The 22,458-nt window shown below is 34.3% G+C and overlaps 1 protein-coding gene across 3 annotated transcripts in view; it reads left to right on the top strand.

Moving 5' to 3' along the window:
- The window catches only part of TBCK (TBC1 domain containing kinase), a gene marked incomplete at both ends in the record, with an annotated part of 182,059 nt that overhangs the window by 125,643 nt on the left and 33,958 nt on the right, over window positions 1–22,458 (top strand). For all 3 annotated transcript variants that reach the window (XM_080697944.1, XM_080697945.1, XM_080697946.1), the window contains one exon: window positions 15,156–15,331. In XM_080697944.1, coding sequence (XP_080554070.1) covers window positions 15,156–15,331 — 176 coding nt within the window. The remainder of the gene's footprint in view (window positions 1–15,155; window positions 15,332–22,458) is intronic.

Consider the following 22,458-nt stretch of genomic DNA (forward strand, 5'->3'; position numbering starts at 1 on the left):
AAAATGTAATATAATTCCATGCATCTTTTCAGACCACAATGGAATAAAAGTAGAAATCAACAACAGGAAACTCGAAAGAAAGTACTCAAATTCATGGAGAATGAATGATACACTATTGAATGACGAATGGGTAAGAGCAGAAATTAGGGAAGAAATAAAGAAATTTATGGAAACAAACGAAAACAGAGACACAACCTACCAAAACCTATGGGACACCATGAAGGCAGACACTTGCAATCCCACACTTGGGAGGCAGAGACAGGAGGATCACAGGTTCAAAGCCAGCCTCGCTGGCTTAAGAGACCCTGTTTCTAAATAAAAATATAAAATGGGTCTGGGAGTGTAGCCCAGAGGTAAAGGGTTTCCCGGAACCCCCGTACCACCAAAAAAACACAAACAAACAAAAAATCTATAACCTGGCCTGCCAGGTGTGGTGGCTCAGCTCTCAGTAGTTTGGAGGCTGAGACAGGAGGATCACACAAGTTCAAAACCAGCCTTGTCCACTGGGTGAGGCTCTCAGCAACTTAGTAAGACCCAGTTTCCAAATAAAATATAAAATAGGTCTGGGAATGTAGCTCAGAGGTACAGAGCTGCTGGGGTTCCATTCCCAGTGACACACACACACACACACACACACACACACACACACACACACAGAGAGAGAGAGAAAAAAAAACTATAGCTTGTTTCATTATTCAACAATTTTACCCAGCTCTCTCTAAGCTGGTCCTTTTTTTTTTTTTTGGTGGTGGTACTGGGGTTCCTGGAATCCTTTCTACCTCCGGGCTACACTCCAGACCCATTTTTATATTTTTATTTGGAAACAGGGTCCCTTAAGCCAGCGAGGCCTGCACTATCCTCCTGCCTCCCAAGCGCAGGGATTACAAGCGTGCGCCACCATGCCCGGCTGTTCTTTAAGAGTAGGGGCTTTCTAGGGATCTAACTCAGGGTCTTCTGTGTAAATAAGTGCTCTATTGCTCTATCACTTAGTTATCCCCAACCTTGAGCCTCTAACTACCAAAGGTCAGCCAGTTCCCTCTCTTTCTGGCTCTTCCACGAGGCTCCCTATGCCTTCTCACTCTGTTAAAAGCAGTTTCTGAACAGCAGGACCAACTGACAACACTGGAATTTTCAAGATCATTTCTATAAAAGTATGTTAAAGTATGAATCCATCTGGATTCAAAATATTTACATTGATTACTCTTACTGATGTTTTGTCTCTTGAAATTACCAAAATGTAACCCTATTAAATCAATTCATAATGTATACAGTGATCTAATTAGCAATTTTAGAGCGATGAGTATGTGTATGAATATAAACTCAGTTGTCATATAACATGGAAAATATTATGAATTTAAAGTGACTAGCTTCTTCCCTACTGAAAACTTAAAAACATGAGCAATTTTACTTCAAGAGAAGAAATGAAAAGGAGCAAAAGAAATATTGATGGAGATTAAAGAAAAGCCAAAAGAAAGATAATTTTTTAATGAAAAGCAAAAACATAGCTGGGCCTGGTGGCACACAGCAATCCCAGGTCTTGGGAAGCTGAGCTAGGAGGATCCCAGGTTCAAGACCAGCCTCAGCAATTTATCAGAACTCTCAGTAACCTAGCAAGAGCCTGTTTTAGAAACAAACAGTAAAAAGGTTTGGGGTATAGCTTGGAAGTAGAATGTCCCTAGGTTCAGTCTCTCTACCACCAAATACAAACAAACAACAAGAAGGAAAAAAAATCACTTAAGTACCTTGCTAATTATGGGTATGTGAGGAGGAATAGTGATTTTGATAATATCCTCAGTTCAAATAAAGTAGAAAATCATCAGTGTCCCAGTCACAACTGTGCTTTTCATTTTCCTAACTCAATTGTTAGTTCCTAATGTCTAGAGTTAGCAAGATTTTTATCATTTTGTATAAACTTCCTCTCCCACAGTGTATCAGTTCCAAATTGGGGGTATAATTTAATTCAACAGACCAGAAAACTATTTTGGCAGATGGAAATAATGTGTCATGAAGATATAAAAAATAAAAACATGCATTAGATTGTAAGCTGAACCAAAAGTTGTCTCAAATCATTTATGCAATGAGGCAAGTATAAATAAATAAATGAACAAAATAAAACTGAAGGATAATTCTTTTATTTCCAGGTGAAGAAACTACAAATTACTGATGGATGTTTTTTATTGTTTTTTTAATCAGTGAACCTTAATGTTTTCCTTATTTTAAACATCTAGTTGTTGTTTCACTGCAGTAGTCTGAAGCTTAGAAATTTTTCATGGTATTGGCAACATTTACTCTAATGCTTTTTTTGTGAAATTATCTTGGCAAAATCAAAATCTTTAATGGCATATTAAAGATGCTTTCCTCATCTATGTTATAAAAATGAGTCTTCTCATCCTAAATCATCAAATTAGTAAACACTGCCCTCTGATTCCACTATGGATGGTGTGTTTTGTATGGAGCAGTGCCCTGTAAACATGGCAAGTGAAACAGCATAGGGAGAATTCTCCGAATCAGTAAGGAATTATACTGTTAGATTTCTAAAGAATATTGTATTGATGAAGATTTTTAGGGGCCAGGGGTGTGGTGGAGAGGAAAGAGATGATTAGAAATTTTGATGGAGGGGATATAAGATGGAGTTCTTCATGGGATACATAAAAGAAGAAAATAATATGGTTTATTGTCTTCTTTGGTGAAAATAACAATTGCCATGATACAAGGAAGAGCATCCTAGTTTGGACTGGCCAAAGCTGGCAGCTGAAATGATCTGAGACAGTGACACACTTCCCTACAGACAGCAGGGCTAGGCTTTGACATAGCATTAGCATATCCACATTGCAGGAAGGTTACTGGTGACAGTTCTTATTCTTTTGCAGCCTGATTTAATTCAGTATTGATTTGAGACAGCTCCTGAAGCAATGTTTTTTCCACCAGTAAGTCTATAGTATATTTTTTCTTTATGAAGAGTGATGGGCACAGGTAGTGTAATTCCAAGTAGATAATGAATATCTGGGGTCTTGCACAGAGATCTTCCTTATGCAACCTCAAAGTTCAGGAATGTCATTTCATGTATCACTGACATTACTTGGCATTTAAAGAGAAATAGATCCTGGCACAGTTCTACAAAAAAGGCTCGCAACAGCCGATGCAGTTATTATGTATGGGATTTGTGAGTAATTTTCAAATTTCAGGGCATAAATGTTCTATTTATTCAACCCTTCTCTCAGCCATTTCCCATGAAATATAAAAATTAAATAAACATGCCATGTTATATAACATTAGAAATCATGTATAAACCTACTATTTAATTTATTAGCCTAATTTGTAAAGTTACTAAGTAACACAGAATCTAACAAAGAAAGGTCCACAAAGAAAAAGAAAAGGGCAGCTTTTATTTGCAGCATTCTCACATCTGCTAGGGAATTATTGCTAAACATTGTTTCTTCACTCAAATTCAAAATGAGTAACTTAAAAGTCTCCCTAAACTTAATTTATTTCAAAATACATCTGATATATAATTGTTCAGAAGTCAGACGGAAATTAAGTAAAACTTCTTTGCAAAGGATATATATATATATATATATATATATATATATATATATATATATATATATATATATTTGGTACTGGGGGAGGAACCCAGAGGCTTTCTACCTCTGGGCTATACTCCCAGACCCATTTTATATTTTATTTGGAAACAGGGTCTTACTAAGTTGCTGAGAGCCTCATTAAGTAGCTGAGGCTGGCTTCGAACCTGTGCGATCCTCCTGTCTCAGCTTCCCAAGCACGGGGATTACAAGTGTGTGCCACCATGCCCGGCTTTTGCAAAGGATATAAACCACGTACATTCTAATAGATTATCTGAATGTATTTTCAATTTTTATATTTATCAAATAAATGACTTAGGATTTTCATTTTCTTGGATAAACTAAATAGTTCTCACTGATTCTAAATATGCCTTTATAGTAAACTAGATTCCCAAATGTATTTGTCTCATTTCTGTGACCTTTCTTCAGTTACACTCATTTTTTTATAGTTTATTTCTTTTCTAATGTCAGGAGGTTATTAAATCTCTAATTATCACATAATTGACATTAGATTTCTATATAAGTTGTAGAATTAGCTACTTTGTTCTTAAGTTGTGACAAAAAATAATTTTGGTGTTTTATTGTGGTTAAATTAAGTTTATAGATAAGTAGAATCTACATGTGATATTGAGAGCCTTTTTTCAAAAAACAAGGTATGCCTTTCTTTTTATGCCTTTTTTAAGTTTTTCTGTGACATTGTAGAGTTTTTTCTTGCATAATTCTTTTTAGTTCTAGATATTTTATTACTGGGATATTTTATTTCATTTATTTTCTGGATGATTTTTTATGTAGAAATTCATATTCATTTACAGTTTGGTATTGTAAGAGTACAGACTTTCAGACCTTGTTTAGAAAAAAGATAAAGTAGATTTAAAGAATAATGAAAACTTACTAAAAATGTATTAAGCAAAGTTAAAGAATAGATTTTAGTTTTTTTTAAATACCAATAAATTTTTGTAACTTTATTATTTAAAAGGTTGATCATTATTTCTAGTAATAACAATAACAGGCCATGTCTATTTACTTTTATTATGAGGTCAGTACCAACTTGTGGCATTATATATTATGTTAATTTGTCATTTATTGGTTATTCTTGCTTCTATATAGTAATCTTATTATTTGTAATATTATTATCATGTTAACTAAATTAGTCTCATGTGTTCTGAACAATACATTTATCATCTGGTTTTACAATAGAGTAGCTATTGTATTTCTATAAATAAAATACTTATCAGCACATTTAATTATTCCTGGCATTATGGCCCAAAATACAGAGAATAAAAAATTAACATGTTACATGTGTTTAAATATAGCTACACATTTTATAGTATTTTAAATTTTGCTTCACCACAAAAAAAATTTATTGTAACTTTTTTTCTTTTTTATTGTAATAATGAGGATGGAACTCAGAGTTAATTTTGTCTCTGAGCTATACCTACAGCTCTTTTTTATTTTTTGTTTCCAAACAGAGTCTTACTAATTTGCTAAGAGTGTCTCTAAGTTGATGAGGCTGATCTGGAACCTGTGAACCTCTTGTCTCAGCCTCCCAAGTACCAGAATTTTAGGTGTATATCCCTACATCAGGTTTTCTTATAACTTTTTATTACATATTTGGTTTGCCTTTTTATTGAATATTAAGCTACATTAAACCAAAATAAATACATGAAGTTTTTAATTTAATAAAATTAAATATGTTTAAAGTAAATTTTGTTGTAATCTGTAGCATTATAGCTGATAATTTCACTTGAAATTGGTGTTATATTTGATTGACTTTTATATATAAAAGTTTCTTTTTTATTTTTTGAGACACATTTGTATATCTTTATGGGATGCATAATGGTAGGTTGGTACATATATACCATTTTTAATAATCAAATAAGGTTAATAAGAATCCCATCTCTTCAAATATTTAATCATTTTTACGTGTTGGGAGTTTCATATTCTTAGGGTCATTTTGAAATGTACCATAGATCATAAGATCATGGTTACCTGTGGTGCTGTAGAAAGACCAGAACTGAACTGATTCCTTCTCTCTGTTTCAGTGCCCTTCACCAAACTTCTTTCCATCTCCCCTGACCTCTGCCCTTCCATTATGTTCTATAAAGCAGATTTATTAGTAAAATGCAAATGAATTAAAGCTTGTGGTATTTGTCTAGCTTTTTTTTAACTTAACATGGTGACCTTATAGACTATATTTTGTTCTTCCTTAGGGATTAATAATATTTTGTTGTGTGCATATACCACATTTTCCTTATTCTGTAATCCATTGGTGACCATCTAGATTGATTCCAAATATTAGCTATCATGAATAATGCTGCAATAAGGAAATACAAGTATCTTTTTGGTATAATGATTTTATATTCTTTGACTATAAACACAGTAGTGAAAATTTGTTCAATCACATGATAGTTCTGGTTTTCATTTTTTTGAGGAATCTCTATTGATTTCCATAATGCCTTTACAAATTTTCCATAATGCCTGTACAACAGTATATAAAAGTTCCTCTCTTGGCATCTTTATAGGCATTTGTCCTTTTTTCCTTCTTTAATACTTTCATTGATACACTGTAATTATACATCCTGGTAAGATTCAAAAATCATACAAGCAAACACGCATACAGGTCTTGGTGAATTTCCCTTTTGGTCCCGCCATGCTACCCACTCCTCCCCATATATTATAGTGAGAGTGGTAGTGATACCTTTGTACATGGGCAGAGCATAATTTGAACTATTTCATCAGGTGTTTTTTTTTTTTTTCCCTCGTCACCTGCCTTACCTTTTCCCCTTCCACTATTCACTGGTCATTCTCCATTATCTAGTTTCTTTTATTTCCTATTTTCTCTCTAGCTTCCAAATATGTGAAAAAATGTTCAACCTTTAACTTTCTGAGATTGATCTACATAGTATAATATTCTCTAATTCTATCCATTTTTCTGTAAACTACATAATTTTGCTTTGCTTTATGGCTGAGGAAAATTTCATTGTGTGTATATACCACATTTTGTATATTCATTCACCTGTTTACAGATACCTAGGCTGGTTCCATCATTTGGCCATTGTGAATTGTGCTGCTGTAAACATGGATATGTATGTATTACTATAATATTCTCACTCTAATTCCTTTGGAAAGATAGCAGGGAGTAGTAGAGCTGGATCATATAGTGGTTCCATTTTGACTCTTGAGGAACCTCCACACTAATCTCTATAATAGTTGTATTAATTTGTAGTCCCACAAACAGTGTATAAGATGTTCTATTTCCCCACATCCTCACCAGCATGTATCATTGTCATTCTAACTGGAGTGAGCTCGAATCTCAATGTAGTTTTTATTTGAATCTCCTAGATTGCTAATGATTTAAAACATTTTTTCATATACTTATTGGACATTTCTATTACTTTTTTGAGAAATGTATATTCAGTTGTCCATTTTATTGGGTTATTTTATTTTTTTGTGTGTGTGTGTTTTTTTAATACGTTCTAGATATTGGTTCTCTATCAGAATAGCTGACCAAGATATTCTTCCATTGTGTAAGGCTCTCTCTTCAGACTCTTGGTGGTTTCCTTTGTTGTGCAGAAGCTTTTCAACTTGATGTCATCCCATTTATTGATTCTTGGTTTTATTTCTTGAGCCTTGGGGGGGTCTCATTGAAGAACGCTCCCCCAGTACCCATACGTTGAAGAGCTGATCCTGTTTTTTCCAGTAACTGCAAATTTTCCTGTCTAATTTCTAGGTCTTTGATCCGTCTTGAGCTGATTCTTGTGCACCATGAGAGAATACCATGCTTTTTTTGTTACTGTACCTCTGAGGTATAATTTGAAATCAGGTATTGTGATGCCTCTGGTATGGTTATTATTACTCAGAATTGTTTTGGCTATTCTGGGTCTTCAAGAAATGCTCCAATTAATGCTGGGCAATTCAAATTTTCTCCAGGTTCCCAAATATTGTCAGCATCTGAAAATCCCTTCCTTCACTACACATCAATCCAGTACTTTTTCCACCACAAATTCTTCAGACTCTGTCTCTTTAACTTTTTTACTCTATTTTGTTTCTCTTTTATTGTTGTTAATGTTTTGTTTTCTGTTCTTGTTTGCAATATAATTTTATTGGAAGTCCATTTTCATTGTAAACTTGAAGTGCTACTACTACTTCTGATGTTGTGGGTCACAGGTCTACAATGTCTAACTATATTCCTATATTTGCCTCTTATAATACCCATTTTGACTATGATAAGGTGATATCTCATTGTGATTTTGATTTGCATTTCTCTGGTGATTTAGTAATATCGAGCATTTTTTATATATTTTTAGCCTTTTGTATGTTATTATGAACATCATCTCATTCAATAGCCCACTTTTTTAGTTTTGTTACTAGGTTTTTTAGTTTTGGTGTTTACCTTTTGGGGGTTCTTTATTATGGATATCAATGTCTTGTCAGGTAAAGAGTTTGCAAGTATTTTCTCCCATTCTGTAAACTGTTTCTTAATTCTGTTGATTATTAGCTTTGCCATGCAGAAGCTTTTTAGTTTGATAAAACTTTGTTTTTATTTTTGTTGTCTGTGACTTTGAGAGACTATATAAAAAATCACTATCTCACCAATGTCTTAAAGTATTTCTAATATGTTTTATTGTAGTAATTTCTTACTTTCAGGATTGACATTTAAGTTTTGTATCCATTTAGACTTTTTGTGTATGGCAGGAAGAATGGATCTAGTTTCATTCTTCTGTATATGTATATCCAATTTTGTCAGTACCATTTATTGAAGAGTCTTTTTTTCTTTGTATGTTGTTGGAACCTTTGTTAATAATCAGTTGACTACATAAATGTGGATTAATTTCTGGATTCTCCATTTCTGTGTGTGTGTGTGTGTGTGTGTGTGTGTGTGTGTGTAGAGAAAGAGAGTGACTAAGATTTTTTTTACTTATTTTTTCTCATGATTGCTTTGACTATTCTGGTGTGGGCACAGTTACAAATGAATTGTAAATTTTTTTTCTATTTTTGAAGAAAGTCATTGGTATTTTAATTTGATTGAATCTATAGGTTATTTAGGGAAGTATGGTCATTTTAACAATATTAATTCTTGTAGTTCATGGACACAGAAGAGCTTTCTAATTTTTTTCCCTGTCCTCTATAATTTCTTTCCTCTGTGCTTTATTGTCATTGTACAGGTCTTTCACTTCCTTGGTTAAATTTACTCCCAAATGTTTTTCTTTATCTATTGTGAATGAATAACTTTCTTGATTTGCAAATTTATTATCAGTTTATAAAATGTTGCTTTTTAATGTGTTTCTTTTGTATCCTGCAACTTAACTGAATTCCGTTATCACTGCTAAGAGGTTTTTTTATGTAATTATGTTTTTTTATAAACTCACATCATTTGCAAACATGGATAATTTATAGTCTTGTTTAATTTTGATGCCATTTATTCTTTTCTCTTGCCTAATTTCTCTTAATTTTCAGTACTATATTAAACAGGTGGACATCCTTGTCTTGTTCCAGATCTTAGAGGAACCTCTTTTAGGTTTTCTCCATTTGGTCTAATAGTGACTATAAATTGTCATATATGGCCTTTAGTATTTTGAAGCAAATTTTCTTATATCTAATTCATTGAGAGTTTTTAAACATAAAGGAATTTTGAACATTATTGAATGCTTTTCTTGCATCAATTGATATGATCGTACACTTTTTATCCTTCATTCTGTTGATGTTTTATGTCAGATTTGATTTGCAAATGTTGAACCATCCTTGTATTCTATTGTGTATGATCTTTTTTATATGCTGTTGAATTCATTTTGCTAATGGTTTATTGAAAACGTTTGTGTGTATAATTATAAGGAATATGGGTCCACACTTCTGGAGGTGTAGGATGTGGGGGAGATCTTTCCTAGGCCCTGCAGGTTAATCAAGGATGGTGCTGGGCTAGTGCCTTTGGTGTCTGTGGTCCAAGAACTACAAGAAAGAAATGGGAATTTCCCTAGGTTACTCAGGAAAAGCTTTGGTGGGAGAAGGCTTGTAGAGTTGGTAGCCACTGCCGTTGGACTGCAGGACATGGATGGGACCTTCCCCTGGTCTCTTCAAACAAACTTAGATGATAAGTTGATACCAAAGCATTTTGCATCAGTGGCTATAATCCCAAGGCTGAAAAAGAGACTCCCTAATTCTTTCCAAGTAAACACAGGTCGTGCTGTAGGCTAGGGCTTCTGAGAACTGCACTCCTGGAGTTGTGGGAAGAGGCTGAGTTCTTTTCCAGCTCTCGTTGAATAGGTATGGGTGAAACTGGGACTTCTGTTTATGAGCAGGAGAGGAGACCTTCCCTAGTTCCTGACAAATGAGTGCAGGTGATGAGGGGCCTTGGAACCACTGGTAGCTGTGTTCCTGGAGCTGCACAAAGAAGATGGGTCTTTTTCCATCTTCCATTGGACAAGCATGAGGACGGTTAGAACTTTTTACTAATAGTTATAGTCCTAAGGCTAGAGCTGGCGAGATCATCTTTCCTAGCTCTTACCAGGCACTCAGGGGGTGTTAAGGTTGGGGCCACAGGTAGCCACATTCTTAGAGCTACATGAAGAGTCTGGGACTTTTCACAGTTCCTAATGAAGAGGCATAGTTGGAAGAGGGACTTCACCTGAAACCTTCCCTTATTCCCTCAAGGCAAGCATGGGCAGGACTCAGGCTTGTGGCTGTGACAGCCACTGGTCCTGAGACTTCAGGATGCTGAGAGGCCTGTCCTCTACACAGTGAGATGTGCGCCAGCCCAAAGCTTCTGGCAGCATCAAGGATATAGCTTTCAGAGGCTAGGAAAAGATAGCATCTAGCAGTGGCTGTTATAGTAGCTTGGGCTCTGGGGTTGAGGAAGGTCCAAACTGAGTTTCTTCTTTGTATCAGAGCAGTCACTCTTAGACAGCCAGCTCTCCAAATTAGATTTAAACCAGCAAAAACCTTCTACTGCATTTAGGACTCCAGTCTGCTGCTGCTATAATTAGGGCTGCTGGCAGTTTTTCTCTTACCTTCTCCCAGGAAAATGGGGTTCTCCCACCCCCACTCTGCAAAGGAGCCAGGGTTGAATTACAGTTTGTTTTGTTCTCCTCTCTAGATTGCCTTTCAGACTCTGACTCTTTGTGCTGTTAAGGGTTCCCATCACTTTCTTACTTATTTCCAGAGTTCTTCAATTATTCTCCACAAAGTTGTTTTTCTTTTGTTGTCCTGGTTCTTCCTTGTGACAGTCACTTTCAGGGCACCTCTATTTAGCCATCTTGGCTGTACTCTTTAGTATTTTGGGGGAAAATTCTATATTTGTCATGTTCTAATCAGAGCTTAAATGAATTGAAAAATTAGTTTATCCCTGAGAGGCTTTTATTTTTAGTAAGGAAATAGGAAGCAGTGAGTACCAACCAATTTAACGTTACTGAAAGAAACCATTCAGACGTATCAGTTCACGTTTCCGAATATGTACTGTAGTATTATAAACCCAAATTACATCTTGGTAATCTCCAATTGTTCACTGCTGAAACTTTGAATTTCTCTTCATTTGAGTCATCTCAATTATAGTTAAGTATAAATGTTGGCTAATATATATTAGCTGAATATCATGAAAATTAATTATGATAATATCTGTTAATATCACAGAACTTTAGAGACCTTGCTCTATTTGCCTTTGACATAGCAGTAACAGTGAAGAGAGACAAATCTCTAGCCTTCTTCCCCAGGCGTAGAAAGCTAAGTAATCTTCTAGCCAGAAAATATTCTGGCCATTTATTTTGTACCCTTTGGTTATATAGTGAATGATGGAATATTCTAAGGACAAAGAACACTTAAGCAAAAATGGTAGTGCTTATCAGTTTGAATTGGAAGGAAAAGAGTGAGAGAGAATAGTATCAAGTCTTACAACTCAGTTCATGGAAAGGCTGCACTTGGAAAGTTAGAGGTTGAGATAAAACTATCAGAACTAATTAGATTACTTTGGCTGACTCTACCCCCTAAATGTCTGTATCAGTGATGCTTTTGAAACTGATCATAACCATGCTGTGTGGAATAGCAGTATTACCACATTCCAAAAGGGAAGGTTCAAAAATTCTATCTGTAAAAGTTAAGCTGAGTGGAGCCACTCATTAATTTTTCATCTTATATATTTAGCCCAGGAAATGTATCAGGTTCTAGCTTTGAAAATCAGTTTCACAATCTTTTAGATACTTACACACAAGTAACTCATAACTAAGCAGCACCACCCTGCCCACTGCCCCTCTATTTTGACTGTTTTTGTCTCACAAATCAATAACACTAGTTTTTCACTTACTATAACTTCCATCTCTTCAGCCATCACTTAGACCATTTTAACTATATGAATTATTTCCCATTTCTTGTCTTAGAAATACAGAAATTCTTACTGGTCTCAGTTTATATGTCATACTTATGAGCAACACTTTACTCTTGAATCTCTAAGTAGAAACTCCAGTGGTGTTTTTTATATTATGTACAAGTTTCTAAGTTTTGTTCCAGAAGAGTTTTGAACCTATTGCTAGTTGAAAATCAATCAGAAGTGAAGCCAGAGAATATAGAGTTAAAATAAAATAGGTGCCATCTATTTTAGCTCTTTTATTTTAAACATGAGAAAACTAAGATTCAGAGGGATGAAATATTTCCAAACTGATACTCTACAATAAAAAGAAAATTGCTCTCTTTATAGAAATTTAGCTTATAATTTTTCCAGATCATACCTGTGAAATTTTTATCATAAAATACCTAATCACTGAAAAAATTCTATCTCTCTTCTTTCTGTTTCATATTTATATATATTATTTCCTTCTACTTACGGAGAAAATTCTCTTTAGTGTAGAAGCCAATATATTATGCAACTTCTGGAGCATGACAGTTATTTCAAACTCCATTTCAGATGCAGTATTTCTAAAACTTAAAAATAGTATCTTCTTCCTATTCCTCACAAAATAAGAAATAACAGGGAGAGTGCTACTAAAAAAACTGTATTGTTTTAAATATATGGATAAAAATCTCCTTATAGATTGATAAAGTTTTTAAAGATAGCTTTTCTTTGTTAAAATTTTTTTGAAAAAAGATAACACCTGTGTCATTTGCAAAAGGCTATATACTTCCTCATAGATGAGCTTGAAATATGTAGCACTAAGAAAGTAGTCTATTTAGTATAGACATGTGGAAAAATAAGAATAGATGAATATTACCCTTAAAAAAATTTAGCTACATGTTTGTCCAAGCCTTATTAGCATTTTACATGATTTAAGATTTTCTCAGCAGTAAATAAGTATGCTTGCCCAAATTAGAATTTTTTTCTGATTTTTTTAAAATTGTTTATCCCTTCTCATGAGTTGAACTGCAGTTTCTATGCCATTGATTTCAAAAGTATGATCCTCTAGCTATTTCTTCTCCCAAATGTCAGTTTCTATCTGTAACAAAGAAAAGCTATCTTTAAAAACTTTAACAATCTACAGAGACATTTTTATACATATGTTTAAAATAATACAGTATTTTAGTAACACACATTTTTTTCTCTCATATTGAGAAGATTAGGAAGAGGCTACGTGTGCGTGTGTGTGTGTGTGTGTGTGTGTGTGTGTGTGTGTGTGTGTTACTGGGGATGGAATCCAGGGGCATTCTACCTCTGAGCCATACCTCCTGCCCTATTTTTTGTTCTTTATTTTGAAACAGGGTCTCACCGAGTTACAGAGTGCCTCACTAAGTAGCTGAGGCTGTTTTTTAATGCCATTAAATGGAGGTTTTTATAATGAATAGTAAAAATCACTTTAAAAATTAATAAAAGAAACATATTATATATTCTTGAAATATAACTTTCTTCTTAAGACAGTATAATTAATTCGTCCTAAAACAGCTTTATTAATCTCCTAAAAGTAATTTGCCAAGGAACTTGCAAGCGTCATAGTGAAGTTCTTTACTCATACGCATTAATGAAAGCTCAAGAAATTATGGATTTGTCAGTGAGTACTCTCACCGCTGTTCTAACCATTTCATGTAGCAATGCTCTTTCCTTTGAAATCTTCTCATACATGACACATTTGATTGGAGGTAATTCCAAGGTCAGTCTTTCTTTAAAACAATCAAGTCTTCATAGAGAACACTTTTGTAAAATCTTCTTCGTCAACCAGTGCATTCCTTTACCTCCAGTGAAACTTCACTTTTAAATGCTATGCTCATCGCTAAATGACTAAAAGCAAAACTAGGTGAATCAAAGTTCCTTATTTTATCTTCATTATTGTGTAACTTCATGTGAAGCCTGGAAAAAAAAAAAAACCTGTAAGGACTGCAATCTCATGAAAAAAGGAGATGGAAACAGTGATTGTATGGCTTGCTGAACTTAAAGATCTTTAATCTATCTGAAGCACTTTTAATTTAGAAATGTTTACGTAGCTTTAACTCCTAATATTAAAAAATTAAAATTCTTAATTCCTATTTTTATTAAAAGCCATAAATCCACAAAGCTTAGTATTTTTCATTTATATTTAAAAGTTAATGAAGTGAAAAAACAAATACTTTACCACTAATAGAGTTTAGGGCACAGTCAGGGAAACCCAAGAGGTGAAAGTTGACATCAAACTGCAATTGAAAACAATTTTTTTAAAGTAATTTTATCTGATAAATGATTCATATGATGTATGTTCTTCTGCCTAGAAATACGAAATCGGAAATCCTAAGTGTAGGATCATACAATGAAACAGAGAAAGAGAGAAAATCAGTAAATGACATAATAATTAGAGTCAATTTTGATAACTTATTGAGCATATAAACATTTTCTTATGAATTTCTATACAGTTAATCAAATAAATATTCTTTATAATTCCTAAATTATAAGCTATATCACATAAGTCTTAAAGAATGGCTTAACTTATGTTGCAGTTGAGTTGTATCACATTGTCTTTTAGGTGGGCATGTGAGAGAATCCTCCCTACTAAACAATATGGAGAATAATTGCTAGTATCTCTTTGTCTGAATCAGTAGTTCCATATACCAAACATACAGGCTAATGAACTAGCTTGATAATCTGCAGTCGGCCTTCACAATTAAGACACATTGTCAATTTGATTTTTTATACAAGAAAGCATCAAGTTGTTCTTTATCTCTTATAATCTAATTTTCACTCAACCACTTATATATAACATTATACTATAAAAGCCTAATACAGTGTCTTTAATTAGTATGTGTCTGGGTTGCAATGTAGTTTTTCATATTACCAGAGTTGTAAAGTACACTTTACAACAACAGTGATTTATACTGAATGAAATGTGCTAAAAGGAGCTCTGTTTCTTAAAGATGCAAAGGACTCATGTGGAAAATCTGTCCCATTCAATGCATTTGGTCCAAGAGCTTGTAGTGAAGCAAAAAAATAATAATAGTAGTAATTTCTTCCTATAGATGTAATAAAAAAGTAAACCTTAAAACCTCAATAGTAAAGACCATAGTTATATAATAAACCACTAAACTGAGATACTGTTTCCTCTTCAAGTGCTATATTGATTGATATCAAGAGCCTTAAGGCATTTTATAATTGCTTATAGTTTATCTCTTAATATTGTTGTTTTTTGTATTTTTTAGTCAAGAGAAGCCATCTCATTGAATGACCTAAAGTCAGAAGTATCACCCCGAATTTCAGCAGAGGACCTGATAGACTTGTGTGAGCTCACAGTGACAGGCCACTTCAAAACACCCCCCAAGAAAACGAAGTCCAGTAAACCAAAGCTCCTGGTGGTTGACATTCGAAATAGTGAAGAGTATCCTTTACATATGTGGTTTCAGAGGGTGGTACTGCCTTACTCCTATTTCTTCCTTTCCATCTAAAGGGTATGTGGTAAAAACAATGAACATTTCTGGGATTTCTCTTAATTTCAAAATATAAGGTTTCAAAAGATAATATATGTACCAGAGACCTAAAATGTTTGTTTTTTCCCCTTTGTGTGGGGAGGGTGTGTGTGTGTGTGTGTGTGTGTGTGTGTGTGTGTGTGTGTGTCTTTCCCTGATCTGTGTTGCTGTTCTTGAAGACATTTGAACCCTTTGTTCTATAAATAGGAAATGTGACAAACATGAAGACTAAGTATATGCCTGGTCTTCCTCAAAAAGTTGGCCAATATCTCAACATTGAACTTGTGTTTGCTATAACACCCAGAATAATGGTTTATAGAGAACATATATATTCACTGAATACAAAGTATTTTTCACTAAGATTTTACCATTCAACCTATCATACTTTCTATTGTTTGGCATCAAAGTCTGAATAGTTATAAAATAGTTAGTTTTTCTCCTTATAGTTTAATCTTCTTTCAGAGTCTCATGAAATAATCCTGTAATTCTCTAGAGTCTAGGTAAATGATTTCATACTTTTTTTTTTTTTTTTTTTTTTTTTGGTGGTACTGGGGTTCCTAGAAACCCTTTCACCTCTGGATTACACTCCCAGACCTATTTTATATTTTTATTTGGAAACAGGGTCTCTTAAGCCAGCAAGGCTGGCTTCACACCTGCATGATCCTCCTGTCTCCGCCTCCCGGCGTGGGGATTACAAGCATGTGCCACCATGCCCAGCCAATGATTTCATGCCTTTTTTTTAAACAGCAATTCCTTCAGATATAATCTGTTTTAGAAACTCAATATGTAAAATATAAATAAGTTCTATTATAATTAATTTTCTTTAAAATTCACATTTATAACAATTATAAAATATAAATGCTATATTTATATTACTAAGTATAAATGTGAAAAATGAGAACACAAGTGGTATGAATGAGGTTGATGGTATCTTACATATTAAAATTGGCATGTAAAAAGTTTTCGTGTGCTTATTATCAATCACTATTTTTAAGTGAAATTCAAACCATACCTGTATAGAACTACTTAAATCCATAAAATTTTAAGTTACTGAGAATATAGTTTGAAATCCTACAATTTCAAATGATGCGTCCCTATCTTTTTGTGAAAAATTGCTTTGTAGTTTCCCTAAACTGTGAGACCCCTGAATTTAGAAACAGATAAATGTGATGAGCTGGTTGTTAGGGCTTCAGGAATACTAGAAGTTCTAAAGAAGAGAGAATGTTTAAGACTCCCAAAAGAGGCATGACTTTTTTTTTTTTTTTTTTTTTTTTTTTTTTTTTTTTGCTTCTTTCACGAAGTTTCTAGTCGTATACCAAGGTCTTTGATCCTTTTTAAGTTGACTTGTATTCAGAATGAGAGACAGAGATCCAGTGTTATTCTTCTACATATGCATTTGCTGAGCACCATTTATTAAGGAGGCTGTCTTCTCTCCAGCATATGTTGTTAGCACCCTTGTCAACAATCAGGTGATTATAGGTGTGAGGGTTCATGTCTTCTATTACATTGATCCATATGTCTGTTTCAAGCCGGTACTATGCTGGTTTTGTTACTGTGTTGTGACTATAGTATAACTTAAAACTAAGGTATTCTTAAAGATGGACCATTGATCCTCATGATCTTCCAAAATATGTATTTTCCATATCCACTTGCCTAACCACATAACCTATTCCTAAGTACCAAATGTTATATCTATGTGTCCTAATGCTTTGAGAGAAACCACAGGCTAAACCTTTTTTCCAAAGTCACTGGGTATCATTAAGTCTCTATTAATACAAAAAATACCATAAAAAGTGGAAAGCTGGTGTTACTAAGATCTCACTTGATTGGGGTATCTAAACTACCTATTTATGACCTTACAAAGCTAGAAAAAGTTTCTTATAGTTTATGTGTACCATTTGATTACATTATAGCATTGCCTTGTTAAATCTTAAATCCTATTTTCAAAGAATTTAAAGGTAAGGGGAAACATATGCATACTAATGAAGGATTCATAAATTTAGTGCTTAGAGTCCATGTTAGAATATATTTGTTATTTTTGGATGTTACAATGATTAATAGGAACCAGTAAAATATTATCTTATATAGTGCTATGGAAAGTTTAAAAAGAAGATATAAGAGAGTTATTATCTGCTGGTTGCTCTCATATGAGGAATTTAAAGCATTAAAATATTTTGTACAGAAAGCAAGTGAATAGTAGACAATATATAATAGCCAACTGAGTGATACCAAAAAATACATCATCAAGGACATAATGTCCAGGTCCAAGAAGCCAGACATGGATAAGACGCGTGTCCTTTTGATCCTTGTAGCCTCAGTACCAGACTTGGCACCAAAAAGTACCCAGAAAATATTTATAGAAGGAAAAGGGCAGATGATAAGACCAGAGCCCCACAGAATCCCTGCTATACCGTTCAAAATTATAGATAGTTGGCAGTAGATAAGCTCTTTGCATTTTATAACTAATCCCAGTGACTTCTGAGACCCTTCTCCCTTTAAGCCAAGAAGCATGATAATATTGAAAAGAAACCAATAGCATGAGAATTGAGAGCTAGCAGCTCCTATCAAGTTAGCATTCCTTTATTCAACTATTTATTTATTTATTTATTGAAGTACTGGGAATTAAACTGGGCACTCTTTATCTCTATGCTATGTCCCCAGACTTATTATTTTTTTTTTAAACAGGGTGTCACTAAGTGGCTGAGGGCCTCGTTAAATTGTTGAGGTGGGCCTTGGACCTGCAATCCTCCTGTCTCCACCTCCCAAGAACTGCAATTACAGGCTTTCACCATCACACTAGGCCTCAACAAGTATTTATTGATTGTCTTATAATGTGCTAGAATTAATAGAACTGTTGGTGAACAAAATGACAAATCTCTTGTACTCATGTAAGTTGCATTTTAATTGGAGAGATTGGCATATTTATAAAAGAATCTTAGGAAGCCAGGCATGGTGACACAGGCTCCTAATCCCAGTACTTGGGAGGCTGAGACAGGAGGATCCAGGTTCAAGGACAGCCTCAGCTACTTAGTGAGGCCTCCACAACTTAGTGAGACACTGTTTCAAAATACCTCGGAGATAGAATGCCCCTGGGTTCCATCCTCAGTACCACAAAAACAAAGAATCTTAGGTAGCAATAAGTGCCATTAGAAGTAAAAATAAAGCAGGGAAGAAGACAGGTTGTGTTAGTGTGTTGATAGAATACTCAAGAAAGCATTAAGAAAAGGTGATATTTCAACAGAGTCGCATAATTAGGAACATTCTAATCAGAACAAAAAACTAAGTCAAATCTTGTATGAATATGCTTGGCGTTTTTGACCAGCAAGGAGGCCAGTAAAGTAGGAGATGGAGTCACAGGAGATATAAAGTTTCTGAAACCAATGGAAGTTATGGGTTGGTCAGAAATTTCTTCAGTGTAATTGTTATTACTTCACCTAATGCCAGTACTCAAAATTCCTGAAAATCCACAATTTGAGATTTAACTTGTTGGCTTAAGACTTTTTACTGAAGATCAAATGCACATGGCAGCAATGATGTGTGCTGAGCCTGTTCTTTTAGAATGAAACTTAGCATGAGTAACTCGAGATACGTTAACAGCTAATAATAACTGTCATTATGCTCTTATACCAACCCCAGCATGGTGCTTTGATGTGAATACTATTAACATCTCTATTTTACTGATTAAGAAACAGGGGCTTAACAAGGTTTAACAACTTGCCCATGCCTATATAATTGGTAGAGCCAACCCTCTGCTTCTAAATTTTATGCGATTTGCCAGGTACCTGTTTAGTCACTGCATAGGCTGTAAGGCATAAACAAGATTGAGATGAATGAATTCATACAAACTAAGGACTGAATGAGACATATATTTATCCCCCCAATGTATTCGTTCAGATGGTATTAAAATTTTCTTCAACACCAGGCGTGGTGACGCACATTTGTAATCCCCACGCTTGGGAGGCGAAGACAGGAGGATCTAGCAGATTCAAAGCCAGCCTTCTCACTGGCTTAAGAGACCCTGTTTCCAAATAAAAAGTATAAAAATAGGTCTGGGAGTGTAGCCCGGAGGTAGATGGGTTCCATTCCCAGTACCACTAAAAAAAAAAAAAACAATTCAAATCTTCTCTATTACCCTTAGTACCAATATGTATTAAGGGCCTATTTCACCAGCTGAACAAATCTACATCTGACTATCTGTATACAAATGCAGCCACAAAATCAAGGAAAACTGAACTATTTTAAATTTTGGAAAGCAGTATACTTTGATAGAGGAAATGTGTTAGAATGGCTCTTTTCTTTTGTAATAATGTGTTCTTTAAGATTTCACCCATTCAGGTTTTTTTGTTAAGGTTTCCCTAAACTTACTAAAGTGCTGGTATTTTAGAAATTACTATGTTAAAATCTATTAAAATTCATACAATATGGTAAATATATCTTTGATGAGTAACTTTAATTCTCACCACAGTAAAACTTTGCAGTTAAATTTAAGATTTATGTGACTTTGCCAATATTTAATACTAGTATATTTTTAAATAATTTCATTTTTCCCTTGCTATAAAATGTGCTTTTCATTTCTATACAGAATGAAAAAAGGAATATTGTATAACAACTTATGCTTTTCAAAAGAAAGTTATTTTTGAAATATTTCTATTTTCTAAATTATTTTCCCTATACTATTTTTATCCTATATGTATAAACATTTATTATTTATTATTCTATTCTTGGTGCATTGTAATTATACATCATAGTGAGGTTCAAAGTCATACAAAAAACATGCATACATGTCTTGGTGTGTTTCCCTTCAGATCCCTGCTTAAACCTGTTCCCACACATAATAGATTGGTAGTGATGCATTCATAGAGGCCATAGCATAATTTTTATTATTTATTTCATCAGTTCTTTCCCTTCCCAACCTCCCTTCCTCTGTCTCCTTCTGTTAGAATTATAATGGCACTATGGGCTCGTTTTCCTCTATTCAACTAAAATTTGTTGAATAGGGAAATTAAAACCAATAGGCAGCTTGCTACAGCTTTAACAAGTCTTTATTACAAAACCAGTAGGAACTAGGAAGAGAAGAAAAATCAGCATCCAGGTACACTGAAGAGCCTATAAATGGAACTCTGATCCCCTCTCCATCCTGGCCTTTAAATAGATTTTGTATTGGCATGTTCTTATCAGCATTACCAAGGCAATGGACTAGTAATTTATTTCTTAACCATGTGGTGTCTCTTGGCCTCTGGACAGTACACTAAGTACAGAGGTCAATAATCTACCTTGTTTCCATCTATATTGTATTAGGCTATATTGGTTGTTCATCAACTATGGGTGCTTTGAAGCAGCACACAGAGTTTACCTTTCCTATTCCCAGGCCAAATCACAAAGGAGAGGAGGGGAACAGAGGCACTGGTTGCCTCTATGTATTTTTAAGGCTAAAGGTTTCAATTGTCTCTAGGGATTTTAAGGCTAAAGAGTTTAATTTCCTTTACATCCTTACTATAGGTTAATCATTAGAACAAAGGATAGGGGAGGGCCTCTGCAGTGCAACAGCTGCCACCCCTCCCTGCCTGAGTACCTATGTAGCACCCAGGCTCTGACTGTTTTTTACATTTTAGAAATTAATACTGGAGCAATTTTCCAATACTAGCCTACTCCCATTATCCTACTGGTCACTCTCCTCAATTATCATTAGTAGTAGTAGTAGTAGTAGTAGTAGTAGTAGTAGTAGTAGTAGTAGTCTCTTTTGTTTTCTGTTTTTTCTCTAGCTTCCACATATGAGAGAAACCACTCAACTCTTGTTTTTTTGTATAAGTCATTTAAATGGGAAAAGTTTATCTAACATGATTCTTATATCTTTATATAGGTGAATTTTTTATTTTCTAAATTGTAGTTTCAGGAGATTAAATATCTAAAATCAAGTTTTATCCCATCTTCTTTGCCTCTGTAAAATAACTGAAATGATTATATATGAAAGGGAAGGAAGTAGTGTACATGATGTATATCCACAAACATATCAAAGTCAATCACTAAGTGAAACATGAGAAGGAGGGATGGGGGAGGGAGTGAGGTGGGAGTTGGGGAAGGGCTAAATAAGTGATGTGTGCATGTATGCCTCTACCATCTTGTACTACATTAAAATGTCTGCCTAAAATGCACCAATAAAAAATGAATAAAAAAATAAAGGGAGGGAGGCAGTCTTTTCCTAAGGCAAAAACAAAAGCTCCTTTCTACTAAATGAATTTAAGGGACAGCCTTACCATCCCCCAGAGCCCTCATGACTGATGACAAATTCTCCTGTTAAATTTAGTCATTTAACTTGTCTGAGTGACCCTAGCTAGGGTCTGTACCTAGGGTCTGATACCCTGCCAAAGGTAATATTTGAATGTTACAATTTTTTTATTGTACGTAATAAGTATATTCATATACCAGCAATCTTAGGGAGCTATTCCTAAATCTGGTAGGGGCCAAAGAAGTAGCTAGTACAGAAAAAGAAAGCTGAAGACCATGAGGATGAATTCACCCATTTGACAATAAAAACATAATTTTAAAGCCTTAGAATAAGAAGGAAACCAGAAATAACCTAGTCTAACCCTTTAGTATAGTGTGGAAGTCTCAGGAACTGAACAGCAAAGTTTTTGTTGAAATCATATTTTACTTATGATTGTTTTCATTTAATAAATGTGGAATATTAAGCTAAGTAAAGATTTTGTCAAGGCCGGGCGTGGTGGCACACGCTTGTAATCCCCGTGCTTGGGAGGCGGAGACAGGAGGATCGCGCAGGTTCGAAGCCAGCCGTGCTGGCGTAAGAGACCCTGTTTCAAAAATATAAAATAGGTCTGGGAGTGTAGCCCGGAGGAAGAAGGGCTTCCAGGAACCCCAGTACCACCAAAAAAAAAAAAAAGAAAAGATTTTGTCAAATAGAATTGTTCAACATATTATATAACTTTAAGAGCAAACAGTTTACTGCATATTATTAAGAGGCAATATAAAATATTTCTTGTGTAGTGGCATAAATTCCACAAGTAATGTTAATAGTTAAAAA

The sequence above is a fragment of the Muscardinus avellanarius genome (genome assembly GCF_963383645.1).
Source record: "Muscardinus avellanarius genome assembly, chromosome: 6".
Taxonomy (NCBI): Eukaryota; Metazoa; Chordata; class Mammalia; order Rodentia; family Gliridae; genus Muscardinus; species Muscardinus avellanarius.